The sequence below is a fragment of the Chionomys nivalis genome, chromosome 5, assembly GCF_950005125.1.
Source record: "Chionomys nivalis chromosome 5, mChiNiv1.1, whole genome shotgun sequence".
Lineage (NCBI taxonomy): Eukaryota > Metazoa > Chordata > Mammalia > Rodentia > Cricetidae > Chionomys > Chionomys nivalis.
This window is the reverse complement of record NC_080090.1, coordinates 18,957,055-18,977,969: the sequence shown is the minus strand read 5'-3', so window position 1 is coordinate 18,977,969 and position 20,915 is coordinate 18,957,055. Positions and strand designations below refer to the sequence as shown.

At 40.9% G+C, this 20,915-nt stretch overlaps 1 protein-coding gene across 1 annotated transcript in view; it reads left to right on the top strand.

The window, feature by feature from the left end:
* Positions 1 to 20,915, top strand: part of Wdr64 (WD repeat domain 64) — a 99,963-nt gene that overhangs the window by 21,392 nt on the left and 57,656 nt on the right. Inside the window, exons 5-8 of the mRNA XM_057770768.1 lie at positions 3,648 to 3,677; positions 5,405 to 5,515; positions 7,998 to 8,212; positions 10,448 to 10,582. Of these exons, the coding sequence (XP_057626751.1) occupies positions 3,648 to 3,677; positions 5,405 to 5,515; positions 7,998 to 8,212; positions 10,448 to 10,582 (491 nt within the window). The remainder of the gene's footprint in view (positions 1 to 3,647; positions 3,678 to 5,404; positions 5,516 to 7,997; positions 8,213 to 10,447; positions 10,583 to 20,915) is intronic.

Sequence of the window (20,915 nt, the reverse complement as noted above, 5' to 3'; positions counted from 1 at the left end):
TGCTTCAGAAAACACAATAGCATTTCAGTATTATTTAAAAAATAAACTACGAGGATCGCTGAGCCCTGAGGTGATTGCTGAGTATGGTCTTGTTTCTCAGAAGGGTCATAGTGAATCACATGGTGTGCACTGTGTATAGGGTCGATCTGGATGATTTCCCAGATAAAACCCTGAGCACATGCCAGCTGGGTAATAGAAGATGCTGGGAGGGCTGTGGACTTGGAGTAGAAGAAATGCCTCAGGTGTCCCTGGTTTTCTGTGATGTTGAATAAGGGACTTCATGGGCCTCGTGTCTTTACATGAAGAAGAATAGACAATATGAAGATCAAATTTGATTATGAAGTAGAAACATGAATATTCCAAAAGAATGCATGGCAATATGTCCCATATTCTTCAATGTTTAAACAAGATGTATTCTTGCTCTTAAATACAGAGTAAAGATTCAAATTTTATTTTTAACTGAAGACAATGATGAGCATTTTTATACAAGAAAAATGTATTTGGAATAATCATCATTTCCAATATCAATTTTAGTCCTTCAGTAACACTCAACTCGGGCAGTTTTCCAGAAGATCACAGCTAGGGCAATGAGATTGTTAGGGAAGGGCCATCTGGGTACTGGGCTTTGGGTGTGTGGACAGAGTCTGTGGTTTTGGGTGTGTGGATAGAGTCTGTGGCTTTGGGTGTGTGGATGGCGGCTGCTGTCCAGCCTTCTACAGACATAGCTGGGTGTGGTATTTAATGTCTCCAGCCCCAGATCTCATCTAGAACAACAGACGTTTCCTCCCCACATCATTGTGCTGGTTAAATGCATGAATACATCTATTGTGCTAGCCTCACTGTGAGCACCCAGCAGATTCTGAAGATTAATAATAATAATAATAATAACAATAATAATAGTTCTGCCAGGCAGTGGCAGTGCACACCTTTAATCCCAGCACTCGGGAGGCAGAGGCAGGTGGATCTCTGTGAGTTCAAGACCAGCCTGGTCTACAAGAGCTAGTTACAGGACAGGTTCCTAAGCTACAGAGAAACCCTGTCTCGAAAAGAAAAACCAAAACCAAAAGCAACAACAACAAAAATATCAGATAACTGGCCTCTTTTTATACAAACCCCTTCTCCATCTTTTCCTTCCTCCCTAAGAACATTCGTTCCCTCTTCAATATGGACTTTATTTCTTCAAAAATCGGGCTAAGTTGGGATCTATAAAACACAGTGAGGAGGAAAATGATTGGCATTGTAAAGTAGTCCTTGATTATGAGAAAGTGAGGTTTGTTCCTCTGAGATGCTTCACAGACACCCAAACAAAACAAGCAATGCTACAGAGAAGTTTATAGTTGAGCACATGGAAATGCACAAACACACAGAAAGTCACCTTGGCTTCTTATAGAATAATGTAACAAGCTCTGAAAACAGAAGGAAAGAAAAGAAGGAAGAAAGGAAGGAAAGAGGTAACTGGAGAGGGCAAGAATGTGGCACTTATCATAGAGGCATGATCACCTGAGACTGGATTTCAAGTACTCAGATAAAAGTAGCATGCATGAGCTGGGTGTTGGTGATGCATACCTTTAATTCCAGCATTTGGGAAGCAGAGGCAGGCAGATCTCTGTGAGTTCGAGGCCAGCCTAGTCTGTAGAGGGAATGCCAGGACAGGCTCTAAAGCTACACAGAGAAACACTGTCTTGAAAAACTAGATAGATAGATAGATAGATAGATAGATAGATAGATAGATAGATAGATAGATAGATAGAATTTAAAAATAGCATACTCACATATCTAGCCACAATACCAGCAATACCAGGTGGGGGGATTAGAGACAAGTGGACCCTGGAAGCTTACTGGGAAGCCAGCATAACTGAATGTGGGAGCTTCAGGGTTCAGAGAGGAGACCCAGTTTTAAAGAAGTAAGGTTTTATGGTGATGGAGTAGAACACCTATGTCTTCCTTTGTTCTCATGGGTGCACACACATGTACAAGCATCCACACACACTCAGACACACTTGCATATACCATACGTACACATTCTTGATCTCCCCCCATACACACACACACACACACACACACACACACACACACACAATGGGACTGGAGGGAAAAGATTGCTTTGAAATTAGGTTAAGATTTGATACACTCGAAACAAATACTGTTTTTCATGTTACGTTCCTTAAGCATGGATGATTCATTATGGGAAGAAATCCTATGAATCCCTGTAGAGGTCACAGTGACCACATTTTAAAAGCAGTCATTAATAACTCCAAATATTTTTTAATTGATAAACACATAATTTAAACATTACCTGAGGAATAAAGAGTCATGTTAAGGATTTTCTTGGTGATAACAGAGTGGAAATATCATTAATAACTAGAATTCCTGCAAAAGGTGATGAAGAAAGGAAGATAACTTTAATTAAGTTGTTCCCATTGAAGTTAAATATCCAACAAAAGCCACTGAAGAAAGGAACGGTTTTTCCTGACTCACGATTGAAGCATGGCCCATCGCCATGCTCAGGTCAAGGCAGCAGGAGCTTGAAGCAGCTGCTAACTGTCAGGTGTCAGAAGAGAACAATAAATGCTGATGTGTGCAACTTGCTTTTGCAATCTTCTGTCGTCAAGGAAGCCTGCCCAGGAACTGGCCCCACCCAGGGAGTGGCCCCGCCCAGGGAGTGGGTAAGATGGGTCTTCATACATCAATTAGTCAATCAAGAAAACCCCTCATAGACATTTTCAGAGGAGGCAAACCTTAATCTAAACCATCCCTCTCAGTTTGCCCATCTCCTTGGAGATTCTTCAAGTTGAGGATGCTAACCGCCACAGAAAGTAAAAGAGGAAACCACAGCACTCTAGCCTGCAATTAAATGCCTTCCCATCCAGAAATAAGACCCTGAGTGGAAGGCATCTTAGCACTCTTCTGATGAAAGATGGCTTGTGGCTTCCATGAAAGACAATCCCAGAACTTTCCCTGCCCTACTTTTTGGTTCATATAACACATTCCTTCAGGAAAGCCATTTCCAAGCCTTTTGAATGATGCCAAAGAATCTGCATCCCTGGGATACCTCAGCTGCTGCCTTCATCCTGGCGGTAGTCATCCTGCATCCAGGGTGTGAGACACTGCTACCTACTAGTTCTCTGCACGGGACATATATATGACGCATAGCCCGGTGCCCAGGGCACCATTCATAGATGCTTATGTGGAGGGCCACTAGACAGAATCTTTCAAAGATGTCAAGTAACTTGAAGAGAAGTCTCTCAGATAAAATGTGCTGTATTTTTCTACATGGTCCATTTGTCCCTATTGCTCTATTTAGCACTCTTTGGGCCACTCTTGTCCTTGCTGTATTATTTTGCATTTCTAACTTTTCATAACAAATATTGTTCTGAATAGCTAAAAATGAGGTATTTGCTTGTGGAAGAAAATAATAATAATAGTAATAATAATAATATCAAGGGGACACTGTGGGTAAGCACCAGTCATAGAGGTGGAAGTCTTGATCCCTGCAAACCAAGTTGTGTTACTTCACAGTTAGGCTACTCTGAGGATGAAGTGGGGAGGAATTTCTCTCAGTGGGTGAGATGTTAAGTGAAATTGTGTGTCGCCATAGCTTTCTTATTCTTACTGAAGTTCTAACTCTGTTTCATCTTTACTCACAGATGAGAGTTCAGACCAGCACCAATGTTACAGTAAGTACATTAAAAGATTTTGAAGTAAGTCAACATTAGGGTTGTGGTGATGACTCTTCCACAGATTACTCAAAAACCTCAAAACATGCATGCTTGAATAGTCTGCATATGAAGGGTTCGCGAGACGACTCAGGGGGTAAAGTGAGCGCTGTGTAAGTATGAAGACTTGAACTTGAAGCCCCAAGACCCATGTAAAGCTGGACACCATAGTGTGTATCTGTTCTCCCTGTGCTTACATGAGGATAAGACGGGAGGTGGCAACAGGAGAGATGCAGAACGCTTCAGGTCAGCGAGGCTGCTATATATGCAGCACCAAACAACAGACTGTGCCTCTCCAACCAGAAGGAAGAAAAGGACTGATACCTGAGGTCTTGTATCCTTCTCATGAGCTTTCTGACATACGCTTTACTGAATCCACACGCAAACACACACCCTACACAAACATTTGTAAAACTTTTTAAAAATGATACTTAAAGATAGTGAATTTTACGTTTACTGACTAGGATCAAAACTAAGTCTTGAATAATAGCAAAGACCCAAGTGTTACTTCCTGGAGTTCAGTTATCCACAGAGAATTGCTGAGAAACTAGTTACTTCTTGGAATTTTAATTAAAAGCGTCTGAATTTTAATTAAATATTTTTAAGAAAAATTGATGCCTCAAGTTATGATAACAACATGGAAATAATTTGAGAACGTTTTCAGCTTGAAAAATGCCATAAAAACTGGAGTGCAATTTTGTGATTCGTATTGCATGTCACTAGGATGTGCAGTTACTTGGGAGCCGATTGCATGTCACTAGAACGTGCAGTTACTTGGCAGCAGACTGCATGTCACTAGGATGTGTAGTTACTTGGAAGCAGATAGAAAGCTGTGGTTTCCGGCTTTCTGGTCCACCGCACCCCTACCCTGACAATTTATGAGAGATGCAGGGATGCTGGAGGTTTTTTTTTTTTTTTCCCTGTTCGCATGCACCCAGTGAATTCACTAAATTACCAAGAGACAACACACTACCTAGTCTTAGAGCCCCGGTTCTTGTTAAACTTCTCAGCCTCTGTTTCTGTAATGGAACAAACCCATTTGGTTCCTGGTGGATTTATGGAAGATTCATGTGTACGCACATTTCTGACACTCCAGACAACCCAGGCTGCTGTTTCTGTTGATGCTGTTAAAACTTCCAGACTTGAGCTGAGACCCAAGAGAGGCAATGAGCCTCAGCTTTAGATCAGATGGATGTCTGATCACTAAGGGCTTTTCTAGATGAAAGCGATAGCAGGCAGCAAGACTGGAGCACTTGCTTAATCAGAGCCTTGCTTCTAGCTGCTCATGGAAATAAATGACCTCATTGGGCATGAATGCTGCAAAAGCTGGCTGCTTGTCCAGCCATCGCGCTCTTCCAAGGAGCAATTCCCACATTAGCTGAGTCAGTCTCCAGCTACTGGTACTAAGAAACAAGGCAGAATGGAGGAACCCTACTCCTTTCCTTATGCCACTCCAAGGAGATGCCCTGTAAGCTCTGCTACCACAAGGGTTTTCTAACGTCAGTAACTTTCTTCCTGCCTTCCAATACCTTGAGGTAGAAGGAAAACTACTTGATTCCCCATCCCCATCCCCTATGTCTTGTGGTACTGGAGACTGAACCTAGGGCCTGGTGCGTGCTAGGCAAGTGCTCTACCATTGGAGCATCATCCTTAGCCCTATCGTCTCCAACTGTGTGCTCTTCTATCAGGATACCTCCTGGATCACGGGCTGTGATTACCTGGGCCAGCTAAAGCGAATTGTTGCCACTACAGAGAGGACCATTATCGTCTGGGATTATAAAGCTCAAGGGAGCAGCCAGGTACTGTGCAGAGAGGAGTGATGGAAACATGAGGCTGTGTGCTGAATCTCTGTAAGGATGTGAGCCCAGCCACTGCGTAATGAGTAACTCTTGGAACGGAGGGAAGTTACTACGTAACCATTTAAGATAGAGTTCAGCATCAGCACCAGGTCATGAAAAGGGAATGCAGTTTTCTTTTAGAGCTTCACTCAGCTCTCATTTTGGTTTCAGTTTTGAGAGGAAAAAGGTAATTCTTTTAGTTTCTGCTGTTGCTGTTGGATTTTAGTTTCTTGTTATTTTCTGAGATTGGGTGGTAATCTCTCCACACCCCTCATCCTCTGCTCTTTACTGGTCCTCGTGGCTCCAGACATCCTCTTGCTACCACAGAAAACTCATTTGCTCTTTAATATCCTTGTACACAACGAAGCATTATCTTTTTGACTATGCTTGTTATCAAGGGCAAGGCCTCTCCCCCCAGCCCAGCATCCTTAGGAAGAGCATACTGTATAAAGTCTCATAGGATTGGAGCTGACTCAGAAACCTTTTCTCAGAATGCTAACCCCAGGTCCTGGACTTTGTGTTGTTTTTTATTCAGGTTCTCCTGTTTGCACACTTGATTTTTAACTCAAGGAAGCCTCTTCTTTATCTCTAGTCCCTCATGATTCACTCCTTCCTGCCTGCACCCTAGGTGGGACAGCTGGGCACCACGGCCATCTTTGCCCCCTGCTTGCTTCCAGCTGTAACCTTGGAAAGGCATCGCAGCTCTTTGTGCTGCACACAGTGGCTGAGCGCTGCTGGGGAGAACACAACCCTCAGGACACCATCACAGAGGAGAACCTGCAAGCTCAGCTGAGCCATCTGTGGTTCCTGCTGACCTTTGTCTCGGCCTTGCCAGCTTGTCCTTGTGTTCTTCACAGTATTCAGCCCTTTCCCTATTCTCCTCGGGCTCCCTCCCTCCCTCCTGCTGGAGCCTTGCTTCCTTTTCTCACTTCCCTTCTCTTTTCTCTTTCCCTCTCCTCCCTTCCCTCCCTCCCTCTCCCCCTCTCTCCCTTTCTGAACACCCTTGTATCTGACACCTCCACCTAAGACAGGGCCCTGCAGTTTCTCCCCTCTCTGCCCTTTGTAGAGCTCCTTCCCCTCTATTTCCTCATTCTCTTTCCAGCAGTTTAAGTCCCAGATCAAATGTCACCCCCCACCCCACTACCACCTCTGCCCATGGGACATAAACAGTAATGGCCTAACATGGGCTCCATCTCACTCTCTGTCCTTCCTTCTTGCAGAGTAGCTTCCAGAGGGTGGGAAGCTTTGTTGTGCTCATCTGGTACAGCCATTCCTGGAGCAATGTTTGTGCTTAGTTAGTGCTCACTGCATATTAGTTGGTGGCTCAGGGAGCCTCTAAATATATCAACGCTCACCCATTCTAAAGAAATGGAAAAATAGCAAAAATTTTCATCTGCCATTTTTCTATCTTAGGACAGTAAGTTCTCTAAAAGCAAGAATAGCTGCCTAGCTTAGTGAACCCACTTAATAATACAGAATCAGCTTGCAAGTACTTGTTGGATAGTTATAGATAGTCGTGAATAGTAGAATACTTTTCTCCTGATAATTTTGTATAAAATTCAAGAGCATTACCAAGCATGGATGGGGCTTCAACCTGGCTTCAACCTCGAGCATTCCATAAACCAGGCATGGTAAGGCAGCAACACAGATCCCAGCACTTTGGAGGGAGAGGCAGGTGTGTGTGTGTGTGTGTGTGTGTGTTAAGATCGCTCTAGAATACATGGGGAGTTTGAGGCCAGCTCAGTATTTCCAAACAAAGTCAAGAGAAGGCATTCACAGTTCCTAAGATCCCAAACTCACCCAGGCCGAGAGAGTAGCTCTTCTTTTCTGGGTTCACAGCTTTAACTTCTATTTGGTTAATTTTTGCCTAGATTTTCCAAGTTCCTCTATCACTATAGGATCTAAAATGAGAAACAACACAGAAATTTCTCCCCCAACCTGTGGGTGTGTGCGTGGATGCATGCACATATATGAGTGCATGTGCATGTATGTGTCTCTGTTTGTGCATCTGTGTCTCTCTGTGTGTCTGTGTCTGTATGTGTGTCTCTGTCTGTGTGTCTGTGTCTCTCAGTGTGTCTGTGTCTGTATGTGTGTCTCTGTATGTGTGTCTGTGTCTCTCTGTGTGTCTGTGTCTGTATGTGTGTCTCTGTCTGTGTGTCTGTGTCTCTCAGTGTGTCTGTGTCTGTATGTGTGTCTCTGTATGTGTGTCTGTGTCTCTCAGTGTGTCTGTGTCTGTATGTGTGTCTCTGTCTGTGTGTCTGTGTGTCCCTGTGTGTCTGTGTCTGTATGTGTGTCTCTGTTTGTGTGTCTATAAGATACTGGGGTTGGACCTCGGCACCGCCTGCACACTGAACAGGTGCTCTGCTACTTGCTCCTGAGCTAAAACCCCAACCATGTGCAGCAGTTCGAGTGCATCTCATTCACAACATTCCTGTGCTTCCAGGAGCACTATTTTGTCATCAAGCCCATGGACCACTGCCTGCTGTGCGTGTGTGTGGTGCCCCTCCCTGACCAGCTCTGCAGAGATGACATCCTCCTGGGAGATGATGGGGGGTTTGTGAACAGGTTCACTGTAAACAGCGATGACTTTGGATTAAAGCAGGCAAAAACAAGGAAGAAATTACAGACCCAGGTCCTAGACTCCAAGAATTTTAAAAGGTAAGGACATCACGTGAATAATCTTCCCTTTGCTCTAACAATTGTGGACATTGTTCAGTTCTATAGGCATTGAGTGAAACGAGATGCAAGACCCACAGTGCTTTTCAGAATTAAGGCCGCCTAATCTAGGCTTGGAGGGTCATAACTATAGACCCAGTCTCTGGGAGGCAGAGGCAGAGGAATCATGAGTTTGAGGCTAGCCTAGACTATATATTGAACTCCAGGTTAGCATGGGCTACATAGCAAGACTGTTTCAGGACATTTAAAAATGAAAGAAGATACACTTCTCATCTCAAGAAACTTCCAAGAAAATGAGGAAAGCATAATTAGTAACTGAAATTCAAGTGTTGTTGGCTATTAAAATCTATAGGTACCTGATAGACTGAGATAAACTAAAAAGTAACATTATGAAGAAACAACAAAATGTATATTTTTGTGTATTTATGATTACTTCCTGGCAACTGAATAAGAAACTTTCTATACATAAAAGCAATAGATAGTTTTTTTTTAAAAAAATAATTTGATAGACTTGACTATCTGCCAAATTAAGTTTCCAAGACTTCAAGAGAGTAAATTTAAAAACTGAAATATACTGCAATAAATATTTGTTGCGAATATGAGAGACAAGGAGTTAGTATTCCTTCATTGAGCTCAGCATTCAATTAAAAACATTCTCCTGGGCTGAAGAGATGGCTCAATAGTTAGGAGCATGTGCTGCTCTTGCAGAGGACCGTGACCAAGGTGCCCACGCTGAGCAGCTCACAAATGCTTGTAATTTCAGCTCCAGGGGACCTGACTCCTTCTGGCCTCAGTTGGCACCTGCACCCACAAGCACTGACACATAGACATACACACTTATTATTATTTTAGTACTTATTTATTTGTACTGTATGTACACACATGAATCATCTGTTCATGTCCTTTTCTCAGTACGATTGTTGCTGCATTGAATTAAGATTAGTCATGTTGCTGGAACTCTAATAACACAGTCAGGAAGACAGCTCCATTTCATGCCCCTATATCTGGGCTGAGTTTTATCTGTTTTATATCTATCCCTGTGTGGTGTGCTGCCCTGTACACTATGGGCTCCTTATTTCATTCATGATAGGCACAGATAATAGAACCTTTTCCCCACTAAGAGGTGGGCCACTTGCCCAAAAGGTCCTCGGTCCATGGTCAGTTCCTCCACTCATTAGATAGGCATGTCAGAAATGAGAATGGTGTGGGGTGGGATGAATTATAAGCCGGGAAGGATAGTTAAATTTTGTAACCATCATAAAAGATTTACTGAAGTTGCCATCCTCAGAATTTGTTCGAGTCAGTAAGAATGTGGCCAGAAAACACTGATATATGGAACACTGTACAAATCGGAGAACTCACCAATATCAAGAGTTCACAATTAAACACAATCTAGGACGGGGGAAAAAGAACGGGTCTCCTCTAGATGCTCCCTTCCATGCTGCACAACACTGATACCTGGAGTCTCAAATGTGTCTGTTCAAATAGAAGTCACGTGATGCCCATTATGCTAAACACATGTGGATGCTCATAATTTTTTCATTAAAGTAAGAATAAGATGGCCAATATCACACTGAGATCCTCCTAAATTGTTCTTTTCTTATTAGTTTCCTTTTTTGTCATTGTGACAAAATAGCTGAGAGATTAAGTTAGGGAAGGCAGGGTTTATTCTGCCCCTGGGTTTAGAATGGGTACAGCCCGTCATGAGGAGGCACACATGGTGGATGCATTCTGCCGCTGGGTTTAGATGGGGTACAGCCCATGACAATGAGGCACGCATGGTGGCAGATCCATAAGTTTGTCACACGTCTGCTGTCAGTGATGGATGCCGATGTTCATGCTTTTATGCCTGGATGCCAGCTCATAGAACGGTGTCACCCGCATTCAGGGTGGTTCCTCCTTCCTCAGCTAAACTTTTCACATCGCATCTAGAGGTATGTTTCCTAAGCGATTCTAAATCTAATCAAATTGAGTCACACCTTTGCTTCTGAAGTCATAGCTCAAGATATAACAAGAGCCTTGTAAAGTTATTTTTTTTAACACTTTAAATATGCTAGACAAAGACCAGTGGAACTGCTGAACATGGTGTGATACGGAGGGCTCCAGCGCACCTGTAGACTTAGCGGAGTTCACAGTTACAACCCGATCCAAACCAAGTGAGATGCTAAACAGAAGAAAAGATGTGTCTAACATAACAACCCCCCTTTTCATTCCCAGTGTCAAGAGGAAGTTGCATAATGACTGGGTTATGAAAATCAGATACATTCCAGCTCTCAATTGCTTTGGATCCTGCTCCTTAGACAGTGTTCATTCATTGGTTTTGGAATCCTTGAAGAGACTTGAGGACAATTTGTAAGTACAACCGTGTATCTACGTGAGCATTCTGGGATCCTCAGCATTCTTAAAACGATAGGCCCACCTCAACCATATAATGTTCAGAGTAGTTTTCAGAAATATCAGAAGTTAGCTGTCCCCTTGGGGTGGCAGGACTTTTGGGTAAAACAAAAGTTCATCCTATTCATGTGAATATGATACATCCTCTTCACAGGAGGCAAACCCAACTGTTGTTTAGTGGGGACTGGGGACATAGCTCAGCTGGAGCACATGCCTAGCATTCATGAGACCCTAGCTTTTATTCCCAGCACTCCAAAGAATTGTTTATTGGTCTAATGTATTGTAATAAGTCGATAGACCTGTATCTATATTTTAAGCATTATTTTATAGGTAAAAGTTTACACTTCAGAATCGTTTTAGCTAGCCAGCAAACTCTGCTTATAATCTGTATGTAGCCAATCATATTTTATCTATCATAAGCACATCAACTAGTGTTCTCATAGAACTGTGAGTTTGAGTAATATCTGACTCATTTTCAATCTGGTTAAATATTTCCTAATAACTAGTTATAGCATTTGAATTTTTTAAAACTTTAAGATACTTATAATGGCAGATAAACTTCAAAAACATTCTAAGGGACAGAGGCTTAGTGAAAATTCTGTATCTTGTGTAATTCCATTTATTTGACACACCTCGAAGGACAGATTTATAGAGACAAAATGTAGCTTCACTGTTTGCCTAGGGTTGATGGCAGGAGCAGGAATCGCAAATGGGCACATGGGAAATTTCTAACGTGGAGTACCTTGTCTTAGTCAGGCTTCTATTGCTGTGATAAAACATCATGACTAAAACCAAGTTTCAGTGGGGAGGTGTTATTGCATCTTAGAGCTTGCAGTCCATCACCCAGGGAAGTCGTGATAGGAACCTGGGGGCAGATACTGATGCAGAGGCCATGGAGGAATACTGTTTACTGGTTTGTTCCACAGAGCTCGCTCAACCCACTTTTTTTTTTTCTTTTCTTTTTTTTTTTTTTTTGGTTTTTCGAGACAGGGTTTCTCTGTAGCTTTGGTGCCTGTCCCGGAACTAGCTCTTGTAGACCAGGCTGGCCTCGAACTCCCAGAGATCCACCTGCCTCTGCCTCCCGAGTGCTGGGATTAAAGGCGTGCGCCACCACCGCCCGGCTTCAGCCCACTTTCTTATACACCTGCAGGAGCACTTGCTGCATCAATAACTAGAATAAAAAAAAATCCCAAAGTCTGTGAGACACTTTGTTTCTTTCTCTTTTTCCTTCCTTCCTTCCTTTTTTTGTTCCTTTCTTCTTTTCTTCATTTTGTAGTTGGAAAAGGCTTTTGTTACCCTAATAAAAATATCTCCCTAATATTCTATCAAGTTAAATATTTCCTAATAACTTATAAGGAAGAACAGCACACACTCACACTTTCCCAGAAATCATGCAAGCAAGAGCATAGCATAAAATATTTAGTACTGAGAAGAAAAAAGCAAAACTACCCAAAGAAAAAGAACAAGCTTGGGATTCTGTGCACATTATTTTTAAAATTACTCTTGAAGTATACAGAACACCAGCACTTTTGACAGGAGCTCAAAGTGATGCTTGCCAACCAGCCTCTTTCAGGTCAGTCTGGGATACATGAGACCCTATCTAAAGTAAATAAATAAAAATAAAGAATTAAAACTTCCTCAGACAAACAAAAGAAAAGAAATTTGTTGTGCATCAGCCTGCTTTCCGGGAATACAAGGAGAAGCTTTTCAAAGCAAGGGAAGACTTGTGTGGGAGATTGGTGTATTTATAAGAAGAAAATTATAAAGAAAAAAAGGTTAAAAGAGACTTCATTTCCTTAATTTAAGTGATCTAATCAATTGGCATCTGTTACAATGTCAACAACATCGCTGAACATGTGTACACATATATGTGCTTGTACATAAGTAAAAAGAAAGCAATAAACAAGGGATTAGAGAGAAAATTAGTATTGTTTTGTTATTATAAATTACTTATACTACTGTGAATTTGTGTACTATGTATGTCACAAACTCCAGGGCAACCTTAGGAAGAAGAAGAGAAAGGATGGGACTAGAAGGAAATTGTTGATATCCAAAGAAACAAAACAACAATTATGAACCTTAATGATGAGAAATCAGCCAGACATAGAAGTGCAGACATTCATAAATATAGAAATTAAACAAAGACTGAAAGCATAAATAGTGCAAATCCATAAGATGTTCAGTGAAAAGAAACCAGCAGAAAGGTAGAAAAAGAGTGGAAGACAAAAATAGAAACAAAGTACAAGGGAGATGAGTAGAAAATAATAAACATAGTAGATGCAAATCTGATATCAACAGTCACTTCAAATGTCAATAGTAAATGCCGCAGCTAGGAGATAGAGGTTATCTGATGATTAAAAAAATAAAAATCAAATATATATCGCTTACAGGAAATACATTTTAATATATGTACATATTAATAAATATAAATAAATAAAATTAAAAACATATAATAGGTGAAAAAGGCCAATCAGAAATCAAAACATAAACAAAAGCAACTTCCAAGCTAATTTTTAGTAGAGGAATAAGAATTAGAAACTTAGTAGAGCCTACCATATCTCTCAGATGACTGATGACCTTACATTTTCTGTAAAAAAGAAAAATAATTGTAGGCTTCATGAAAGACCCACATTTTGTATTTTTTACTTAGAAGCTAAAAATGCTTATTTTGGTCTATAATATTATCACACTGAGAGATTTAATTTAAAAGCTTCGCTGCATATTAAAAATAATTTTATTCCCTGACACTGAATCAATTTCCACAAATGTCATTTATATGATGTGATTAATTATAGAGTTTTATTTAGTTTCTGTAACACAATTAATTGCTAATGAGTGCATGCTGGCATTTTGCAGAAGTACATTTCTCAAACACAAACTAATTAAGAAATGGGTGCAACTGTGCATCCAATTTGATTTTATCCTATGCTGTAAATTCATAACATGGCCATAGCCATGGAGAACAACCATGGCTGTGCATTGTGAAACATATGTGCCTCCACCCACAGGACTTGAGTCCTGGAACCCTGGCTAGGGATGATGAGGGAATGAAGACAGGAGCAGCAAACAACCACATGTACAATAAAGTGGGGACCAGGTAGGGTTCTCTAATAGAACCACCACAACCTGGATCCCTAGCACATTTTTCAGTTTACAGCACATGAAGAGGGGTTGGCTAGTTTTGGTAGAGGAGGTCTTTGTACATGCAGTCTTAGGTTGTAAACAGCCAGGAGGAGGAAGCTGCCTTTGCTAGTCTTTGTACACATGGATCAGTCATTCATAAACACTCATACATGGACTCCAAAGAGAAGCTTTGCCATTTCTTTTTATTCTGAACCATATGAGCAATGACTTTGCCTATTTCACATGGTCCTGGAATCCTTGACAGGCTACACCTATATCAAGATACACATTCATTCAGAATTCACTCATCTGAGGTTTCTTCCATTCCCTACACACATGGAACCATAACAGACCCTTGTGGTCCTGTGGAAGACAAACTTTCCGTCATCTAGCTTTCATTTCCAAAGAGAGCAAATTTGGAGCCACAATATCACCACTGCTGATAAACCCAGGCCTCTTTGAGGGTCATTATAACAAGTGATGTGGCACCCAGAGGCACACTGTGATCCTGTAGGGCAGTTTGTAATCCAAAACATAACCGTCATCAACGTATATTTAGCCAACATGTTTCACTCATGACCTTTGCTCTAAGTACTTTAAATCTAAGTGAAAAATCATATCTGGACATGAAATCAGAAATATTCTGTAGAACTAGCCCTCATCAGCTGAGTGTTCAGGAGTTTGGCAAGCCTTTGTCAAACACTGCCATGACTAAAAGTTAAATGATGCAAATTCACAATCCAATTATATTAAAAACAAAGGTAAGACAAATCCCAAGCCCAACCTATTGCCTCCCATTTAGTTTACTATAATCTACAATTAACTTCTTCATGTTTTTTTTCCATCTCCAGAAAGTATAAATATCATATAGTGCTATATAGTTCTGTATCTTTTACCAACTAATGTGCAAGGCTATCATTGATGGTGTGGAATTAGCTATGGTGGGAATAATATATTTTTGCAGAGACCTGCAGACACCAGTAAGCAATGGCTCTGTCCCAACTTTGGTGCCAGATGTAAACATTTACCAGCACAAGGGCACACCAGCACGTAGGTAGATAACCGTCTATGTCAAGCAGTGTGTTAAGGACAATGGAATGGTTTATGAAGACACAGAAAAGTTCAGAAATGGAAGTGATAAGTGTTAGCTTTGTGCAAAGCCCAGAGAGGTAAAGATCTCTTCCAATATGAGCTAGAATGAAAGAAAGAATAGATGAATCCATTTAGCCATGATTTTTATCAACAAGAAAAGCTACAGCAGCCAAAACAAACACATAGCATCTGGATTCAGAGTGATGAGAAAACCTAGCTCTTCCTTCTTAAGGAAGATGTTGTATTATTTAGGGTTGTTCCCTATTGTCACTGATAACATGATAAAGTAGAAATAAAAAACTTCATGTTCTAGTTCTGTTTCTGCTGCAGTGGAAAACTTTCTGTATTCTCAGAGAGCCCAGCCTGCGAGATGGTGCTGTCTGCAGTGGGCTTAAGTCCTCCTTCAAAACACTCAAACCAATCTCCTCCAGACATGCCCTCAGGCAAATCTGATTAATAATAATTACTCAATTGATTCTAGGTTGTGGCAAGTTGACTGTAAAGCTACCCAGTACATTTAGCTGCAACAACAATGGCAGGTCCTCACCCTTTGCTTAGACCTTAGCTCTTCAGAAACTCCAGCATCAGTGTCTCAAACCTCTGTTCCTTGTTATTGAAGGCTTCAATCTCACTGTAACCACCAAGCAACCCCACTGAACTCTGTTATTCTGTTATGTCACATTTCACTGAGCATCTCCCCAATTGCCTTTCCGCACTGCCTATGAGGTTAGGCACATGAGAGCATATCTCATCATTGGACTTGGCACACACCCCTGACTGCCCACAGTATCTCTCAACCAAATCCCAGCCCCTTTTCTCAGCAGAGCCCCAAGCCTCCGCTTCAGCCTCTCCAGATATTGATCTGTTTCCTCAAATTAAAGCATGGATTAGAAAAAAAGTAAGTGGGAAATGGAAGATCAACTGAGAAAGATATGAAAAAAGTTTTAAAATTATAAAAATTTGATTTTAACCAGTGGAGGGAGATAAGGAGAGAGAACAGCTTTTTCCCGTAATTTTTCAGAACTGATAACCTACAGGATAAAAGAAATAAATGGGAGAGATCGGTTTTATTTTCTAAATCCTTAACTTTAACTGTATGTCTATTATAGACCAAGCCCAATTGCAAGCACTAATGTAGTGGTATACAAAAAACATTACAGGGTATTCCTTGCTGTTGCCCTTGGTTACCCCACAGGCAGAAGGTAAGTCCCTGTTGCTGAAGACACCATGCATTTACTTCAGAAACAGGGCCCAGATGTCCCTGAACTAAAACCTACCTACCTGAATGCCTCCTCTCTGATTGTGCAAGCTTCCAAAGGAGGGCAGTTAACATTCTTACCCAGCTATACCACTGGTGAATCACAGCAATGGCCAGCATGGCACTATTGCCCTAAGAGTGCAGTAGTAGCTCACACACCGTGGACAGTACCCAACAGCTCTTTAATTTAACCTAAAGGCTCATGGAAGAAAGCCCATGAGACCTCGACCCTATACAAAGAGCTAGAAGCAGCTAAGGGATGCTGAGAGTATTCCCTGGGGACAAGCACACCAATTGGTTATCCAATACCAAATGGTCAGCCTCCAAAACACGCAGACAAATAACGTTATACAGACTGTAACAATTTGTATTTAGAAATATTTATGCACATACATAGATATATGTAATGACAATTAGTGTAGAAAGAGACCATGAATTTGAAAGAGAGAAAGGAGGCTTATACACAGAAGGTTTGGAGGAAGAAAAGGAAAAGAAGAAACAGTCCAATTATAATCTCAGGCTAGCCGATGGTGGTGCACACCTTTAATCCTAGCACTCAGGAGGCAGAGACAGGAACTCTCTGTGAGTTCGAGGTCAGCCTAGTCTACAGAGAGAGTTCCAGGACAAGATCCAAAGCTACAGAGAAACCCTGTCTCACAAAAACAAAACAAAAACATTACAATCTCAAAAATAAAAGAAATATTTAAAAAAGACTAACTCTTGGAGCTCATGGTCTTGTGGGAAACAATATGAACTAAGTGACAGAAATGAAGTAGCATTGGGGTGGAGGGCAATGGGAGGCAGGGTTTTGACAGAGTGATCAGGAGAGACTGTTCTTAGGAGATAATTGCTTAAGCAGATATCTTTATGATTGGGCGACTAACTTTTGCAAAGATTTAGATAGAGGGTTTTTTTGGCGTTTTTTTTAAACTATCTTTTTTCATTTTATATACCAATTCCAGTTCCCATCTCCTCCTCTCCTCTCATTCCTTCCACCTTCCTCCCCAACCCCCATCCACTCCTCAGAGAGTATAAGGCATTTTTCTCCGAGGAAGGACCAAGGTCCTCCTATATCTAGGCTGAACAAGGTATTTCTTCAAAGACAATGGGTTTCAAAAGGTCAGTACAAGTAGTAGGGATAAATCCTGGTCTCATTGTCAGTGGCCCCTCAGTCTGCCTCATCCATACAACTGTCACATACATTCAGAGGGACTAGTTTGGTACTATGCTGGTTCCTTTCCTGTCCGACTGAAGTTGGTGAGCTCCCATTAGCTCAGGTAGACTGTTTCAGTGGGTGAACCCATCATGGTCTTGACCTCTTTGATCATATTCTCACTCCTCCCACTCTTCCACTGGCCTTTGAGAGCTTGACCAAGTGTTAATCTTTGCCTCTGCTTCCATAAGTTGCTAGATAAAGGTTCTATGGTGATATTTAAGATAATCATCAATCTGACTACAGGGCAAGGCCAGTTCGGGCACCCTCTCCTCTATTGCTTAGGGTCTTAGCTGGGGTCATCCTTGTAGATTCCTGGGAATTTCTCTAGTGCCAGGTTTCTTTCGAGCCCCATAATGGATTCTTCAATCAAGATATCTCTTTCCTTGTTCTCCATCTCTGTCCTTCCTTCATCTCGACTATCCCATTCCCTCAAGTTCCCTCCCCAATCTCCTCCTCCCCTCCTCATCCCCTTAAACCCTCTCTTCTCTGGTCACTCTGATGCCCCCAGTTTTCCAAGGAGAACTTGTCTATTTCCCCTTCCTAGGCTGATCTATATATGTTTCTTTTAGGGTTGTCCTTGTTATTTAGCTTCTCTGGGGTCATAGCCTTCAATGCTTGGGCACAGGAGACCACTTTCTAAATATAACACCAGTAGCACAGACACTGAGAGCAACAATAAATAAATAGAACCTCCTGAAATGGAGAAGCTTCTGTAAAACAAAAAGTAAATAAGTAAACACAGTAAATAAGACAAAAAGGCAGCCTACTGAATGGAAAAAGATCATCCCAATCCCACATCAGAGGACTGATTTCCAAAATATATGAAGGACTCAAGAAATTAGACATCAAAATACCAAATAATCCAAATAAAAAATGGGGCACAGATCTATGGCTTAAAACTAGAATTCATCAGCAACACTAATTTCAGAAAGCCCACAAACACATGTAAATTAAACAATGATCACCCGAATCATCAATGGGTGAAGGAAGAAATAAAGGGAGAAATTAAAGGCTTCCTAAAATTCAATGAAAATGACTATACAACATACTCAAATCTATGGGACACGATGAAAGTATTGTTAAGAGGAAAGTTCATAACACTAAATGCCTACATAAAGAAGCTGGAAAAATCCCAAAGTAGTGAATCAACAGAACATTTGAAATCTTTACAACAAAAAGGAGAACTAGATGGCAAGAAATAATCAAAGTGGGAGCTGAAATCAACAAATAGAAACAAAGAAAACAAAGAAAATACAAAGAATCAATGAGACAAAAAGTTGGTTCTTTGAGAAAATCAACAAAATAGACAAACCTTTATCCAAACTAACCAAAAAGCAGAGAGAGAATATCCAAATTAACAAAATGAGAAATGAAAAGGGGGACATAATAATAGACACAGAGGAAATACAGAGAATCATCAGGTCATATTTTGAAAACCTGTACTCCACAAATCTGGAAAACGTAAAGGAAATGGACAATTTTCTGGATAAATATCACTTACCAAAATTAAATCAAGACCAAATACGCAAATTAAACAGACCTATAACTGCTAAAGAAATAAAAACAGTCATCAAAAGTCTCCCAACCAAAAAAAGTTCAGGACCAGATGTTTTCAGCTCAAAATTCTACATGATTTTCAAAGAATTAATACCAATACTCCTCAAATTGTCCCAAACAATAGAAATATAAGGAACATTGACAAATTCTTTTTATGAGGCTATAATTACCCTGATACCCAAGCCACATAAAGACATTACTAAGAAAGAGAATGAGAGACCAAACTTATTCATGGACAATCATGCTAAAATACTAAATAAAATACTGGCAAATTGAATCCAAAAGCATATCAGAACATCATCCACCATGGCTAAGTCCACTTCATCTCAGAGATGCAAGGATGGTTCAACATATGAAAATCTGTCAACATAATCCACCACATAAAAAACTGAAAAATAAAAGCCACATGAGTGAGGTAACCCAGACCCAGAAAGATGAGAATAGCATGTAATTACTCATAAGTGGATACTAGCTGTTTTTTTTTTTAAATCTCAGATCAGATGTTGACATTTTGTCAGAGAAAATATGATCATTTAGTTAGCAGGATTCTAGGCAAAATTAATTGTTTTGTGTGTGACACAGGAGTTTGTGGTAGCCCTAAAAAGAGTTGATTTAGTCATATTTTGTTACCCTTATTTTCCATTCATACACATGCACACAAACACAGTCTGCTGTAGGAAACATAAATTCCTATGCTGCATAGTATCCCTCAGATCTGGTCCTTAAATGTCTTAAACAGATTAGCTGGAAGGTTAAACCCTCCAAACAACTGGTGCATTGCCGTGTTTGCTGAAAAGAGCATCTATTTCACAATAGTCAGGCGTTTGTCTTCCAGATGGATCCTGAACTTCCTAACATTTACTGTCTCTCTTGGAATTTTGTAGGTGGTGATTAAATCTCTGCTGATTACAGCTAGAGTCAGGAAGTAGGGAGATAAAAATATTCAGACAATCTCAGCAAACAGGGCTCCTTGATCCATCAGGTGTTCCAGAAACCTCTGAGCTGCTTGCTCCCCCCTCCCCCCAAATCTAGAGACTGAAGAGGTTTCTCAAGTGATGCTTGTGAGCATGTTTTCCTGGGCTGCCATGGCCACGGGAGAGCCATCACAAAAGCACAGCAAGTGCACAGTTGGATTCCTCCATTCCGAGTGCAATATGCTCCTATTTCTGCAATTTCCTATGATGAGGCTTCAGATGAAACTGCAGCTAGACAAATACATAATTGGTCAGCTGTTAAAAATAGGAGTCAGCACATCTCCCAAAAGGGCAGGAAAGGAAACTCTCAAAAATTTTTAATTCCAGAAATGATTAGCATAGTGCTTAAAATTTTGTGCAGAGCTTTCAGGAACTGAGCTATGTTCCAGGAAGCTGATGGTGGTCTGCAGTTAATTGCCACATAGCATGCTGTCCTGGTGTAGCATACACGCTGAGCCTCTAACTCCTGCACAGCCTGGCAGTTTCAACAGGTGAGCGAGCAACCACTGAACATTACCTTTTCTTAGTTGCTCACTTGAGAGGCAGAGTCTTACAGAGGAAAGATGACAGTATTGTTCCATAAGCTCGCTAATGAATGGGATGGTTCTGGTTTCTGTCCCAGCGCTTATCTTATGACTATTGGTACAACTTAGCCTTAGCTTTCCCCTCCATGAATGGCAATAAAGGCATTTACAGTCGTAAAATCATTTTGATTAACTGTTGTGAAGTACTTGGTTTGATGCCTGGAACTCTGAGTGCTCAATAGACTTCCACTCCTTTCTCCTGTTAACCTAAGAGCTAAGGTACTAAAATAAAAATAAAAAAATCTTTAAAAGTTAAAATTGAATATCGTCATAGAGCTGTACTGCTTTAGGCTTCATGTTCCCAGATCTCAAGCATGAATCAGAAAATAAATTGCCCAAGGGCCAAATCCAGTGGGCCAGCAGCATTCATAACAGCAGCAAACTAAGAATGATTTTTACATTTTAAAATATTTAGTCTGTTTTCCATTGCTGTTACAAGTACCTGAAATCAATAATATAAAAGAAAAATGGGCTACTATGGCTCGCA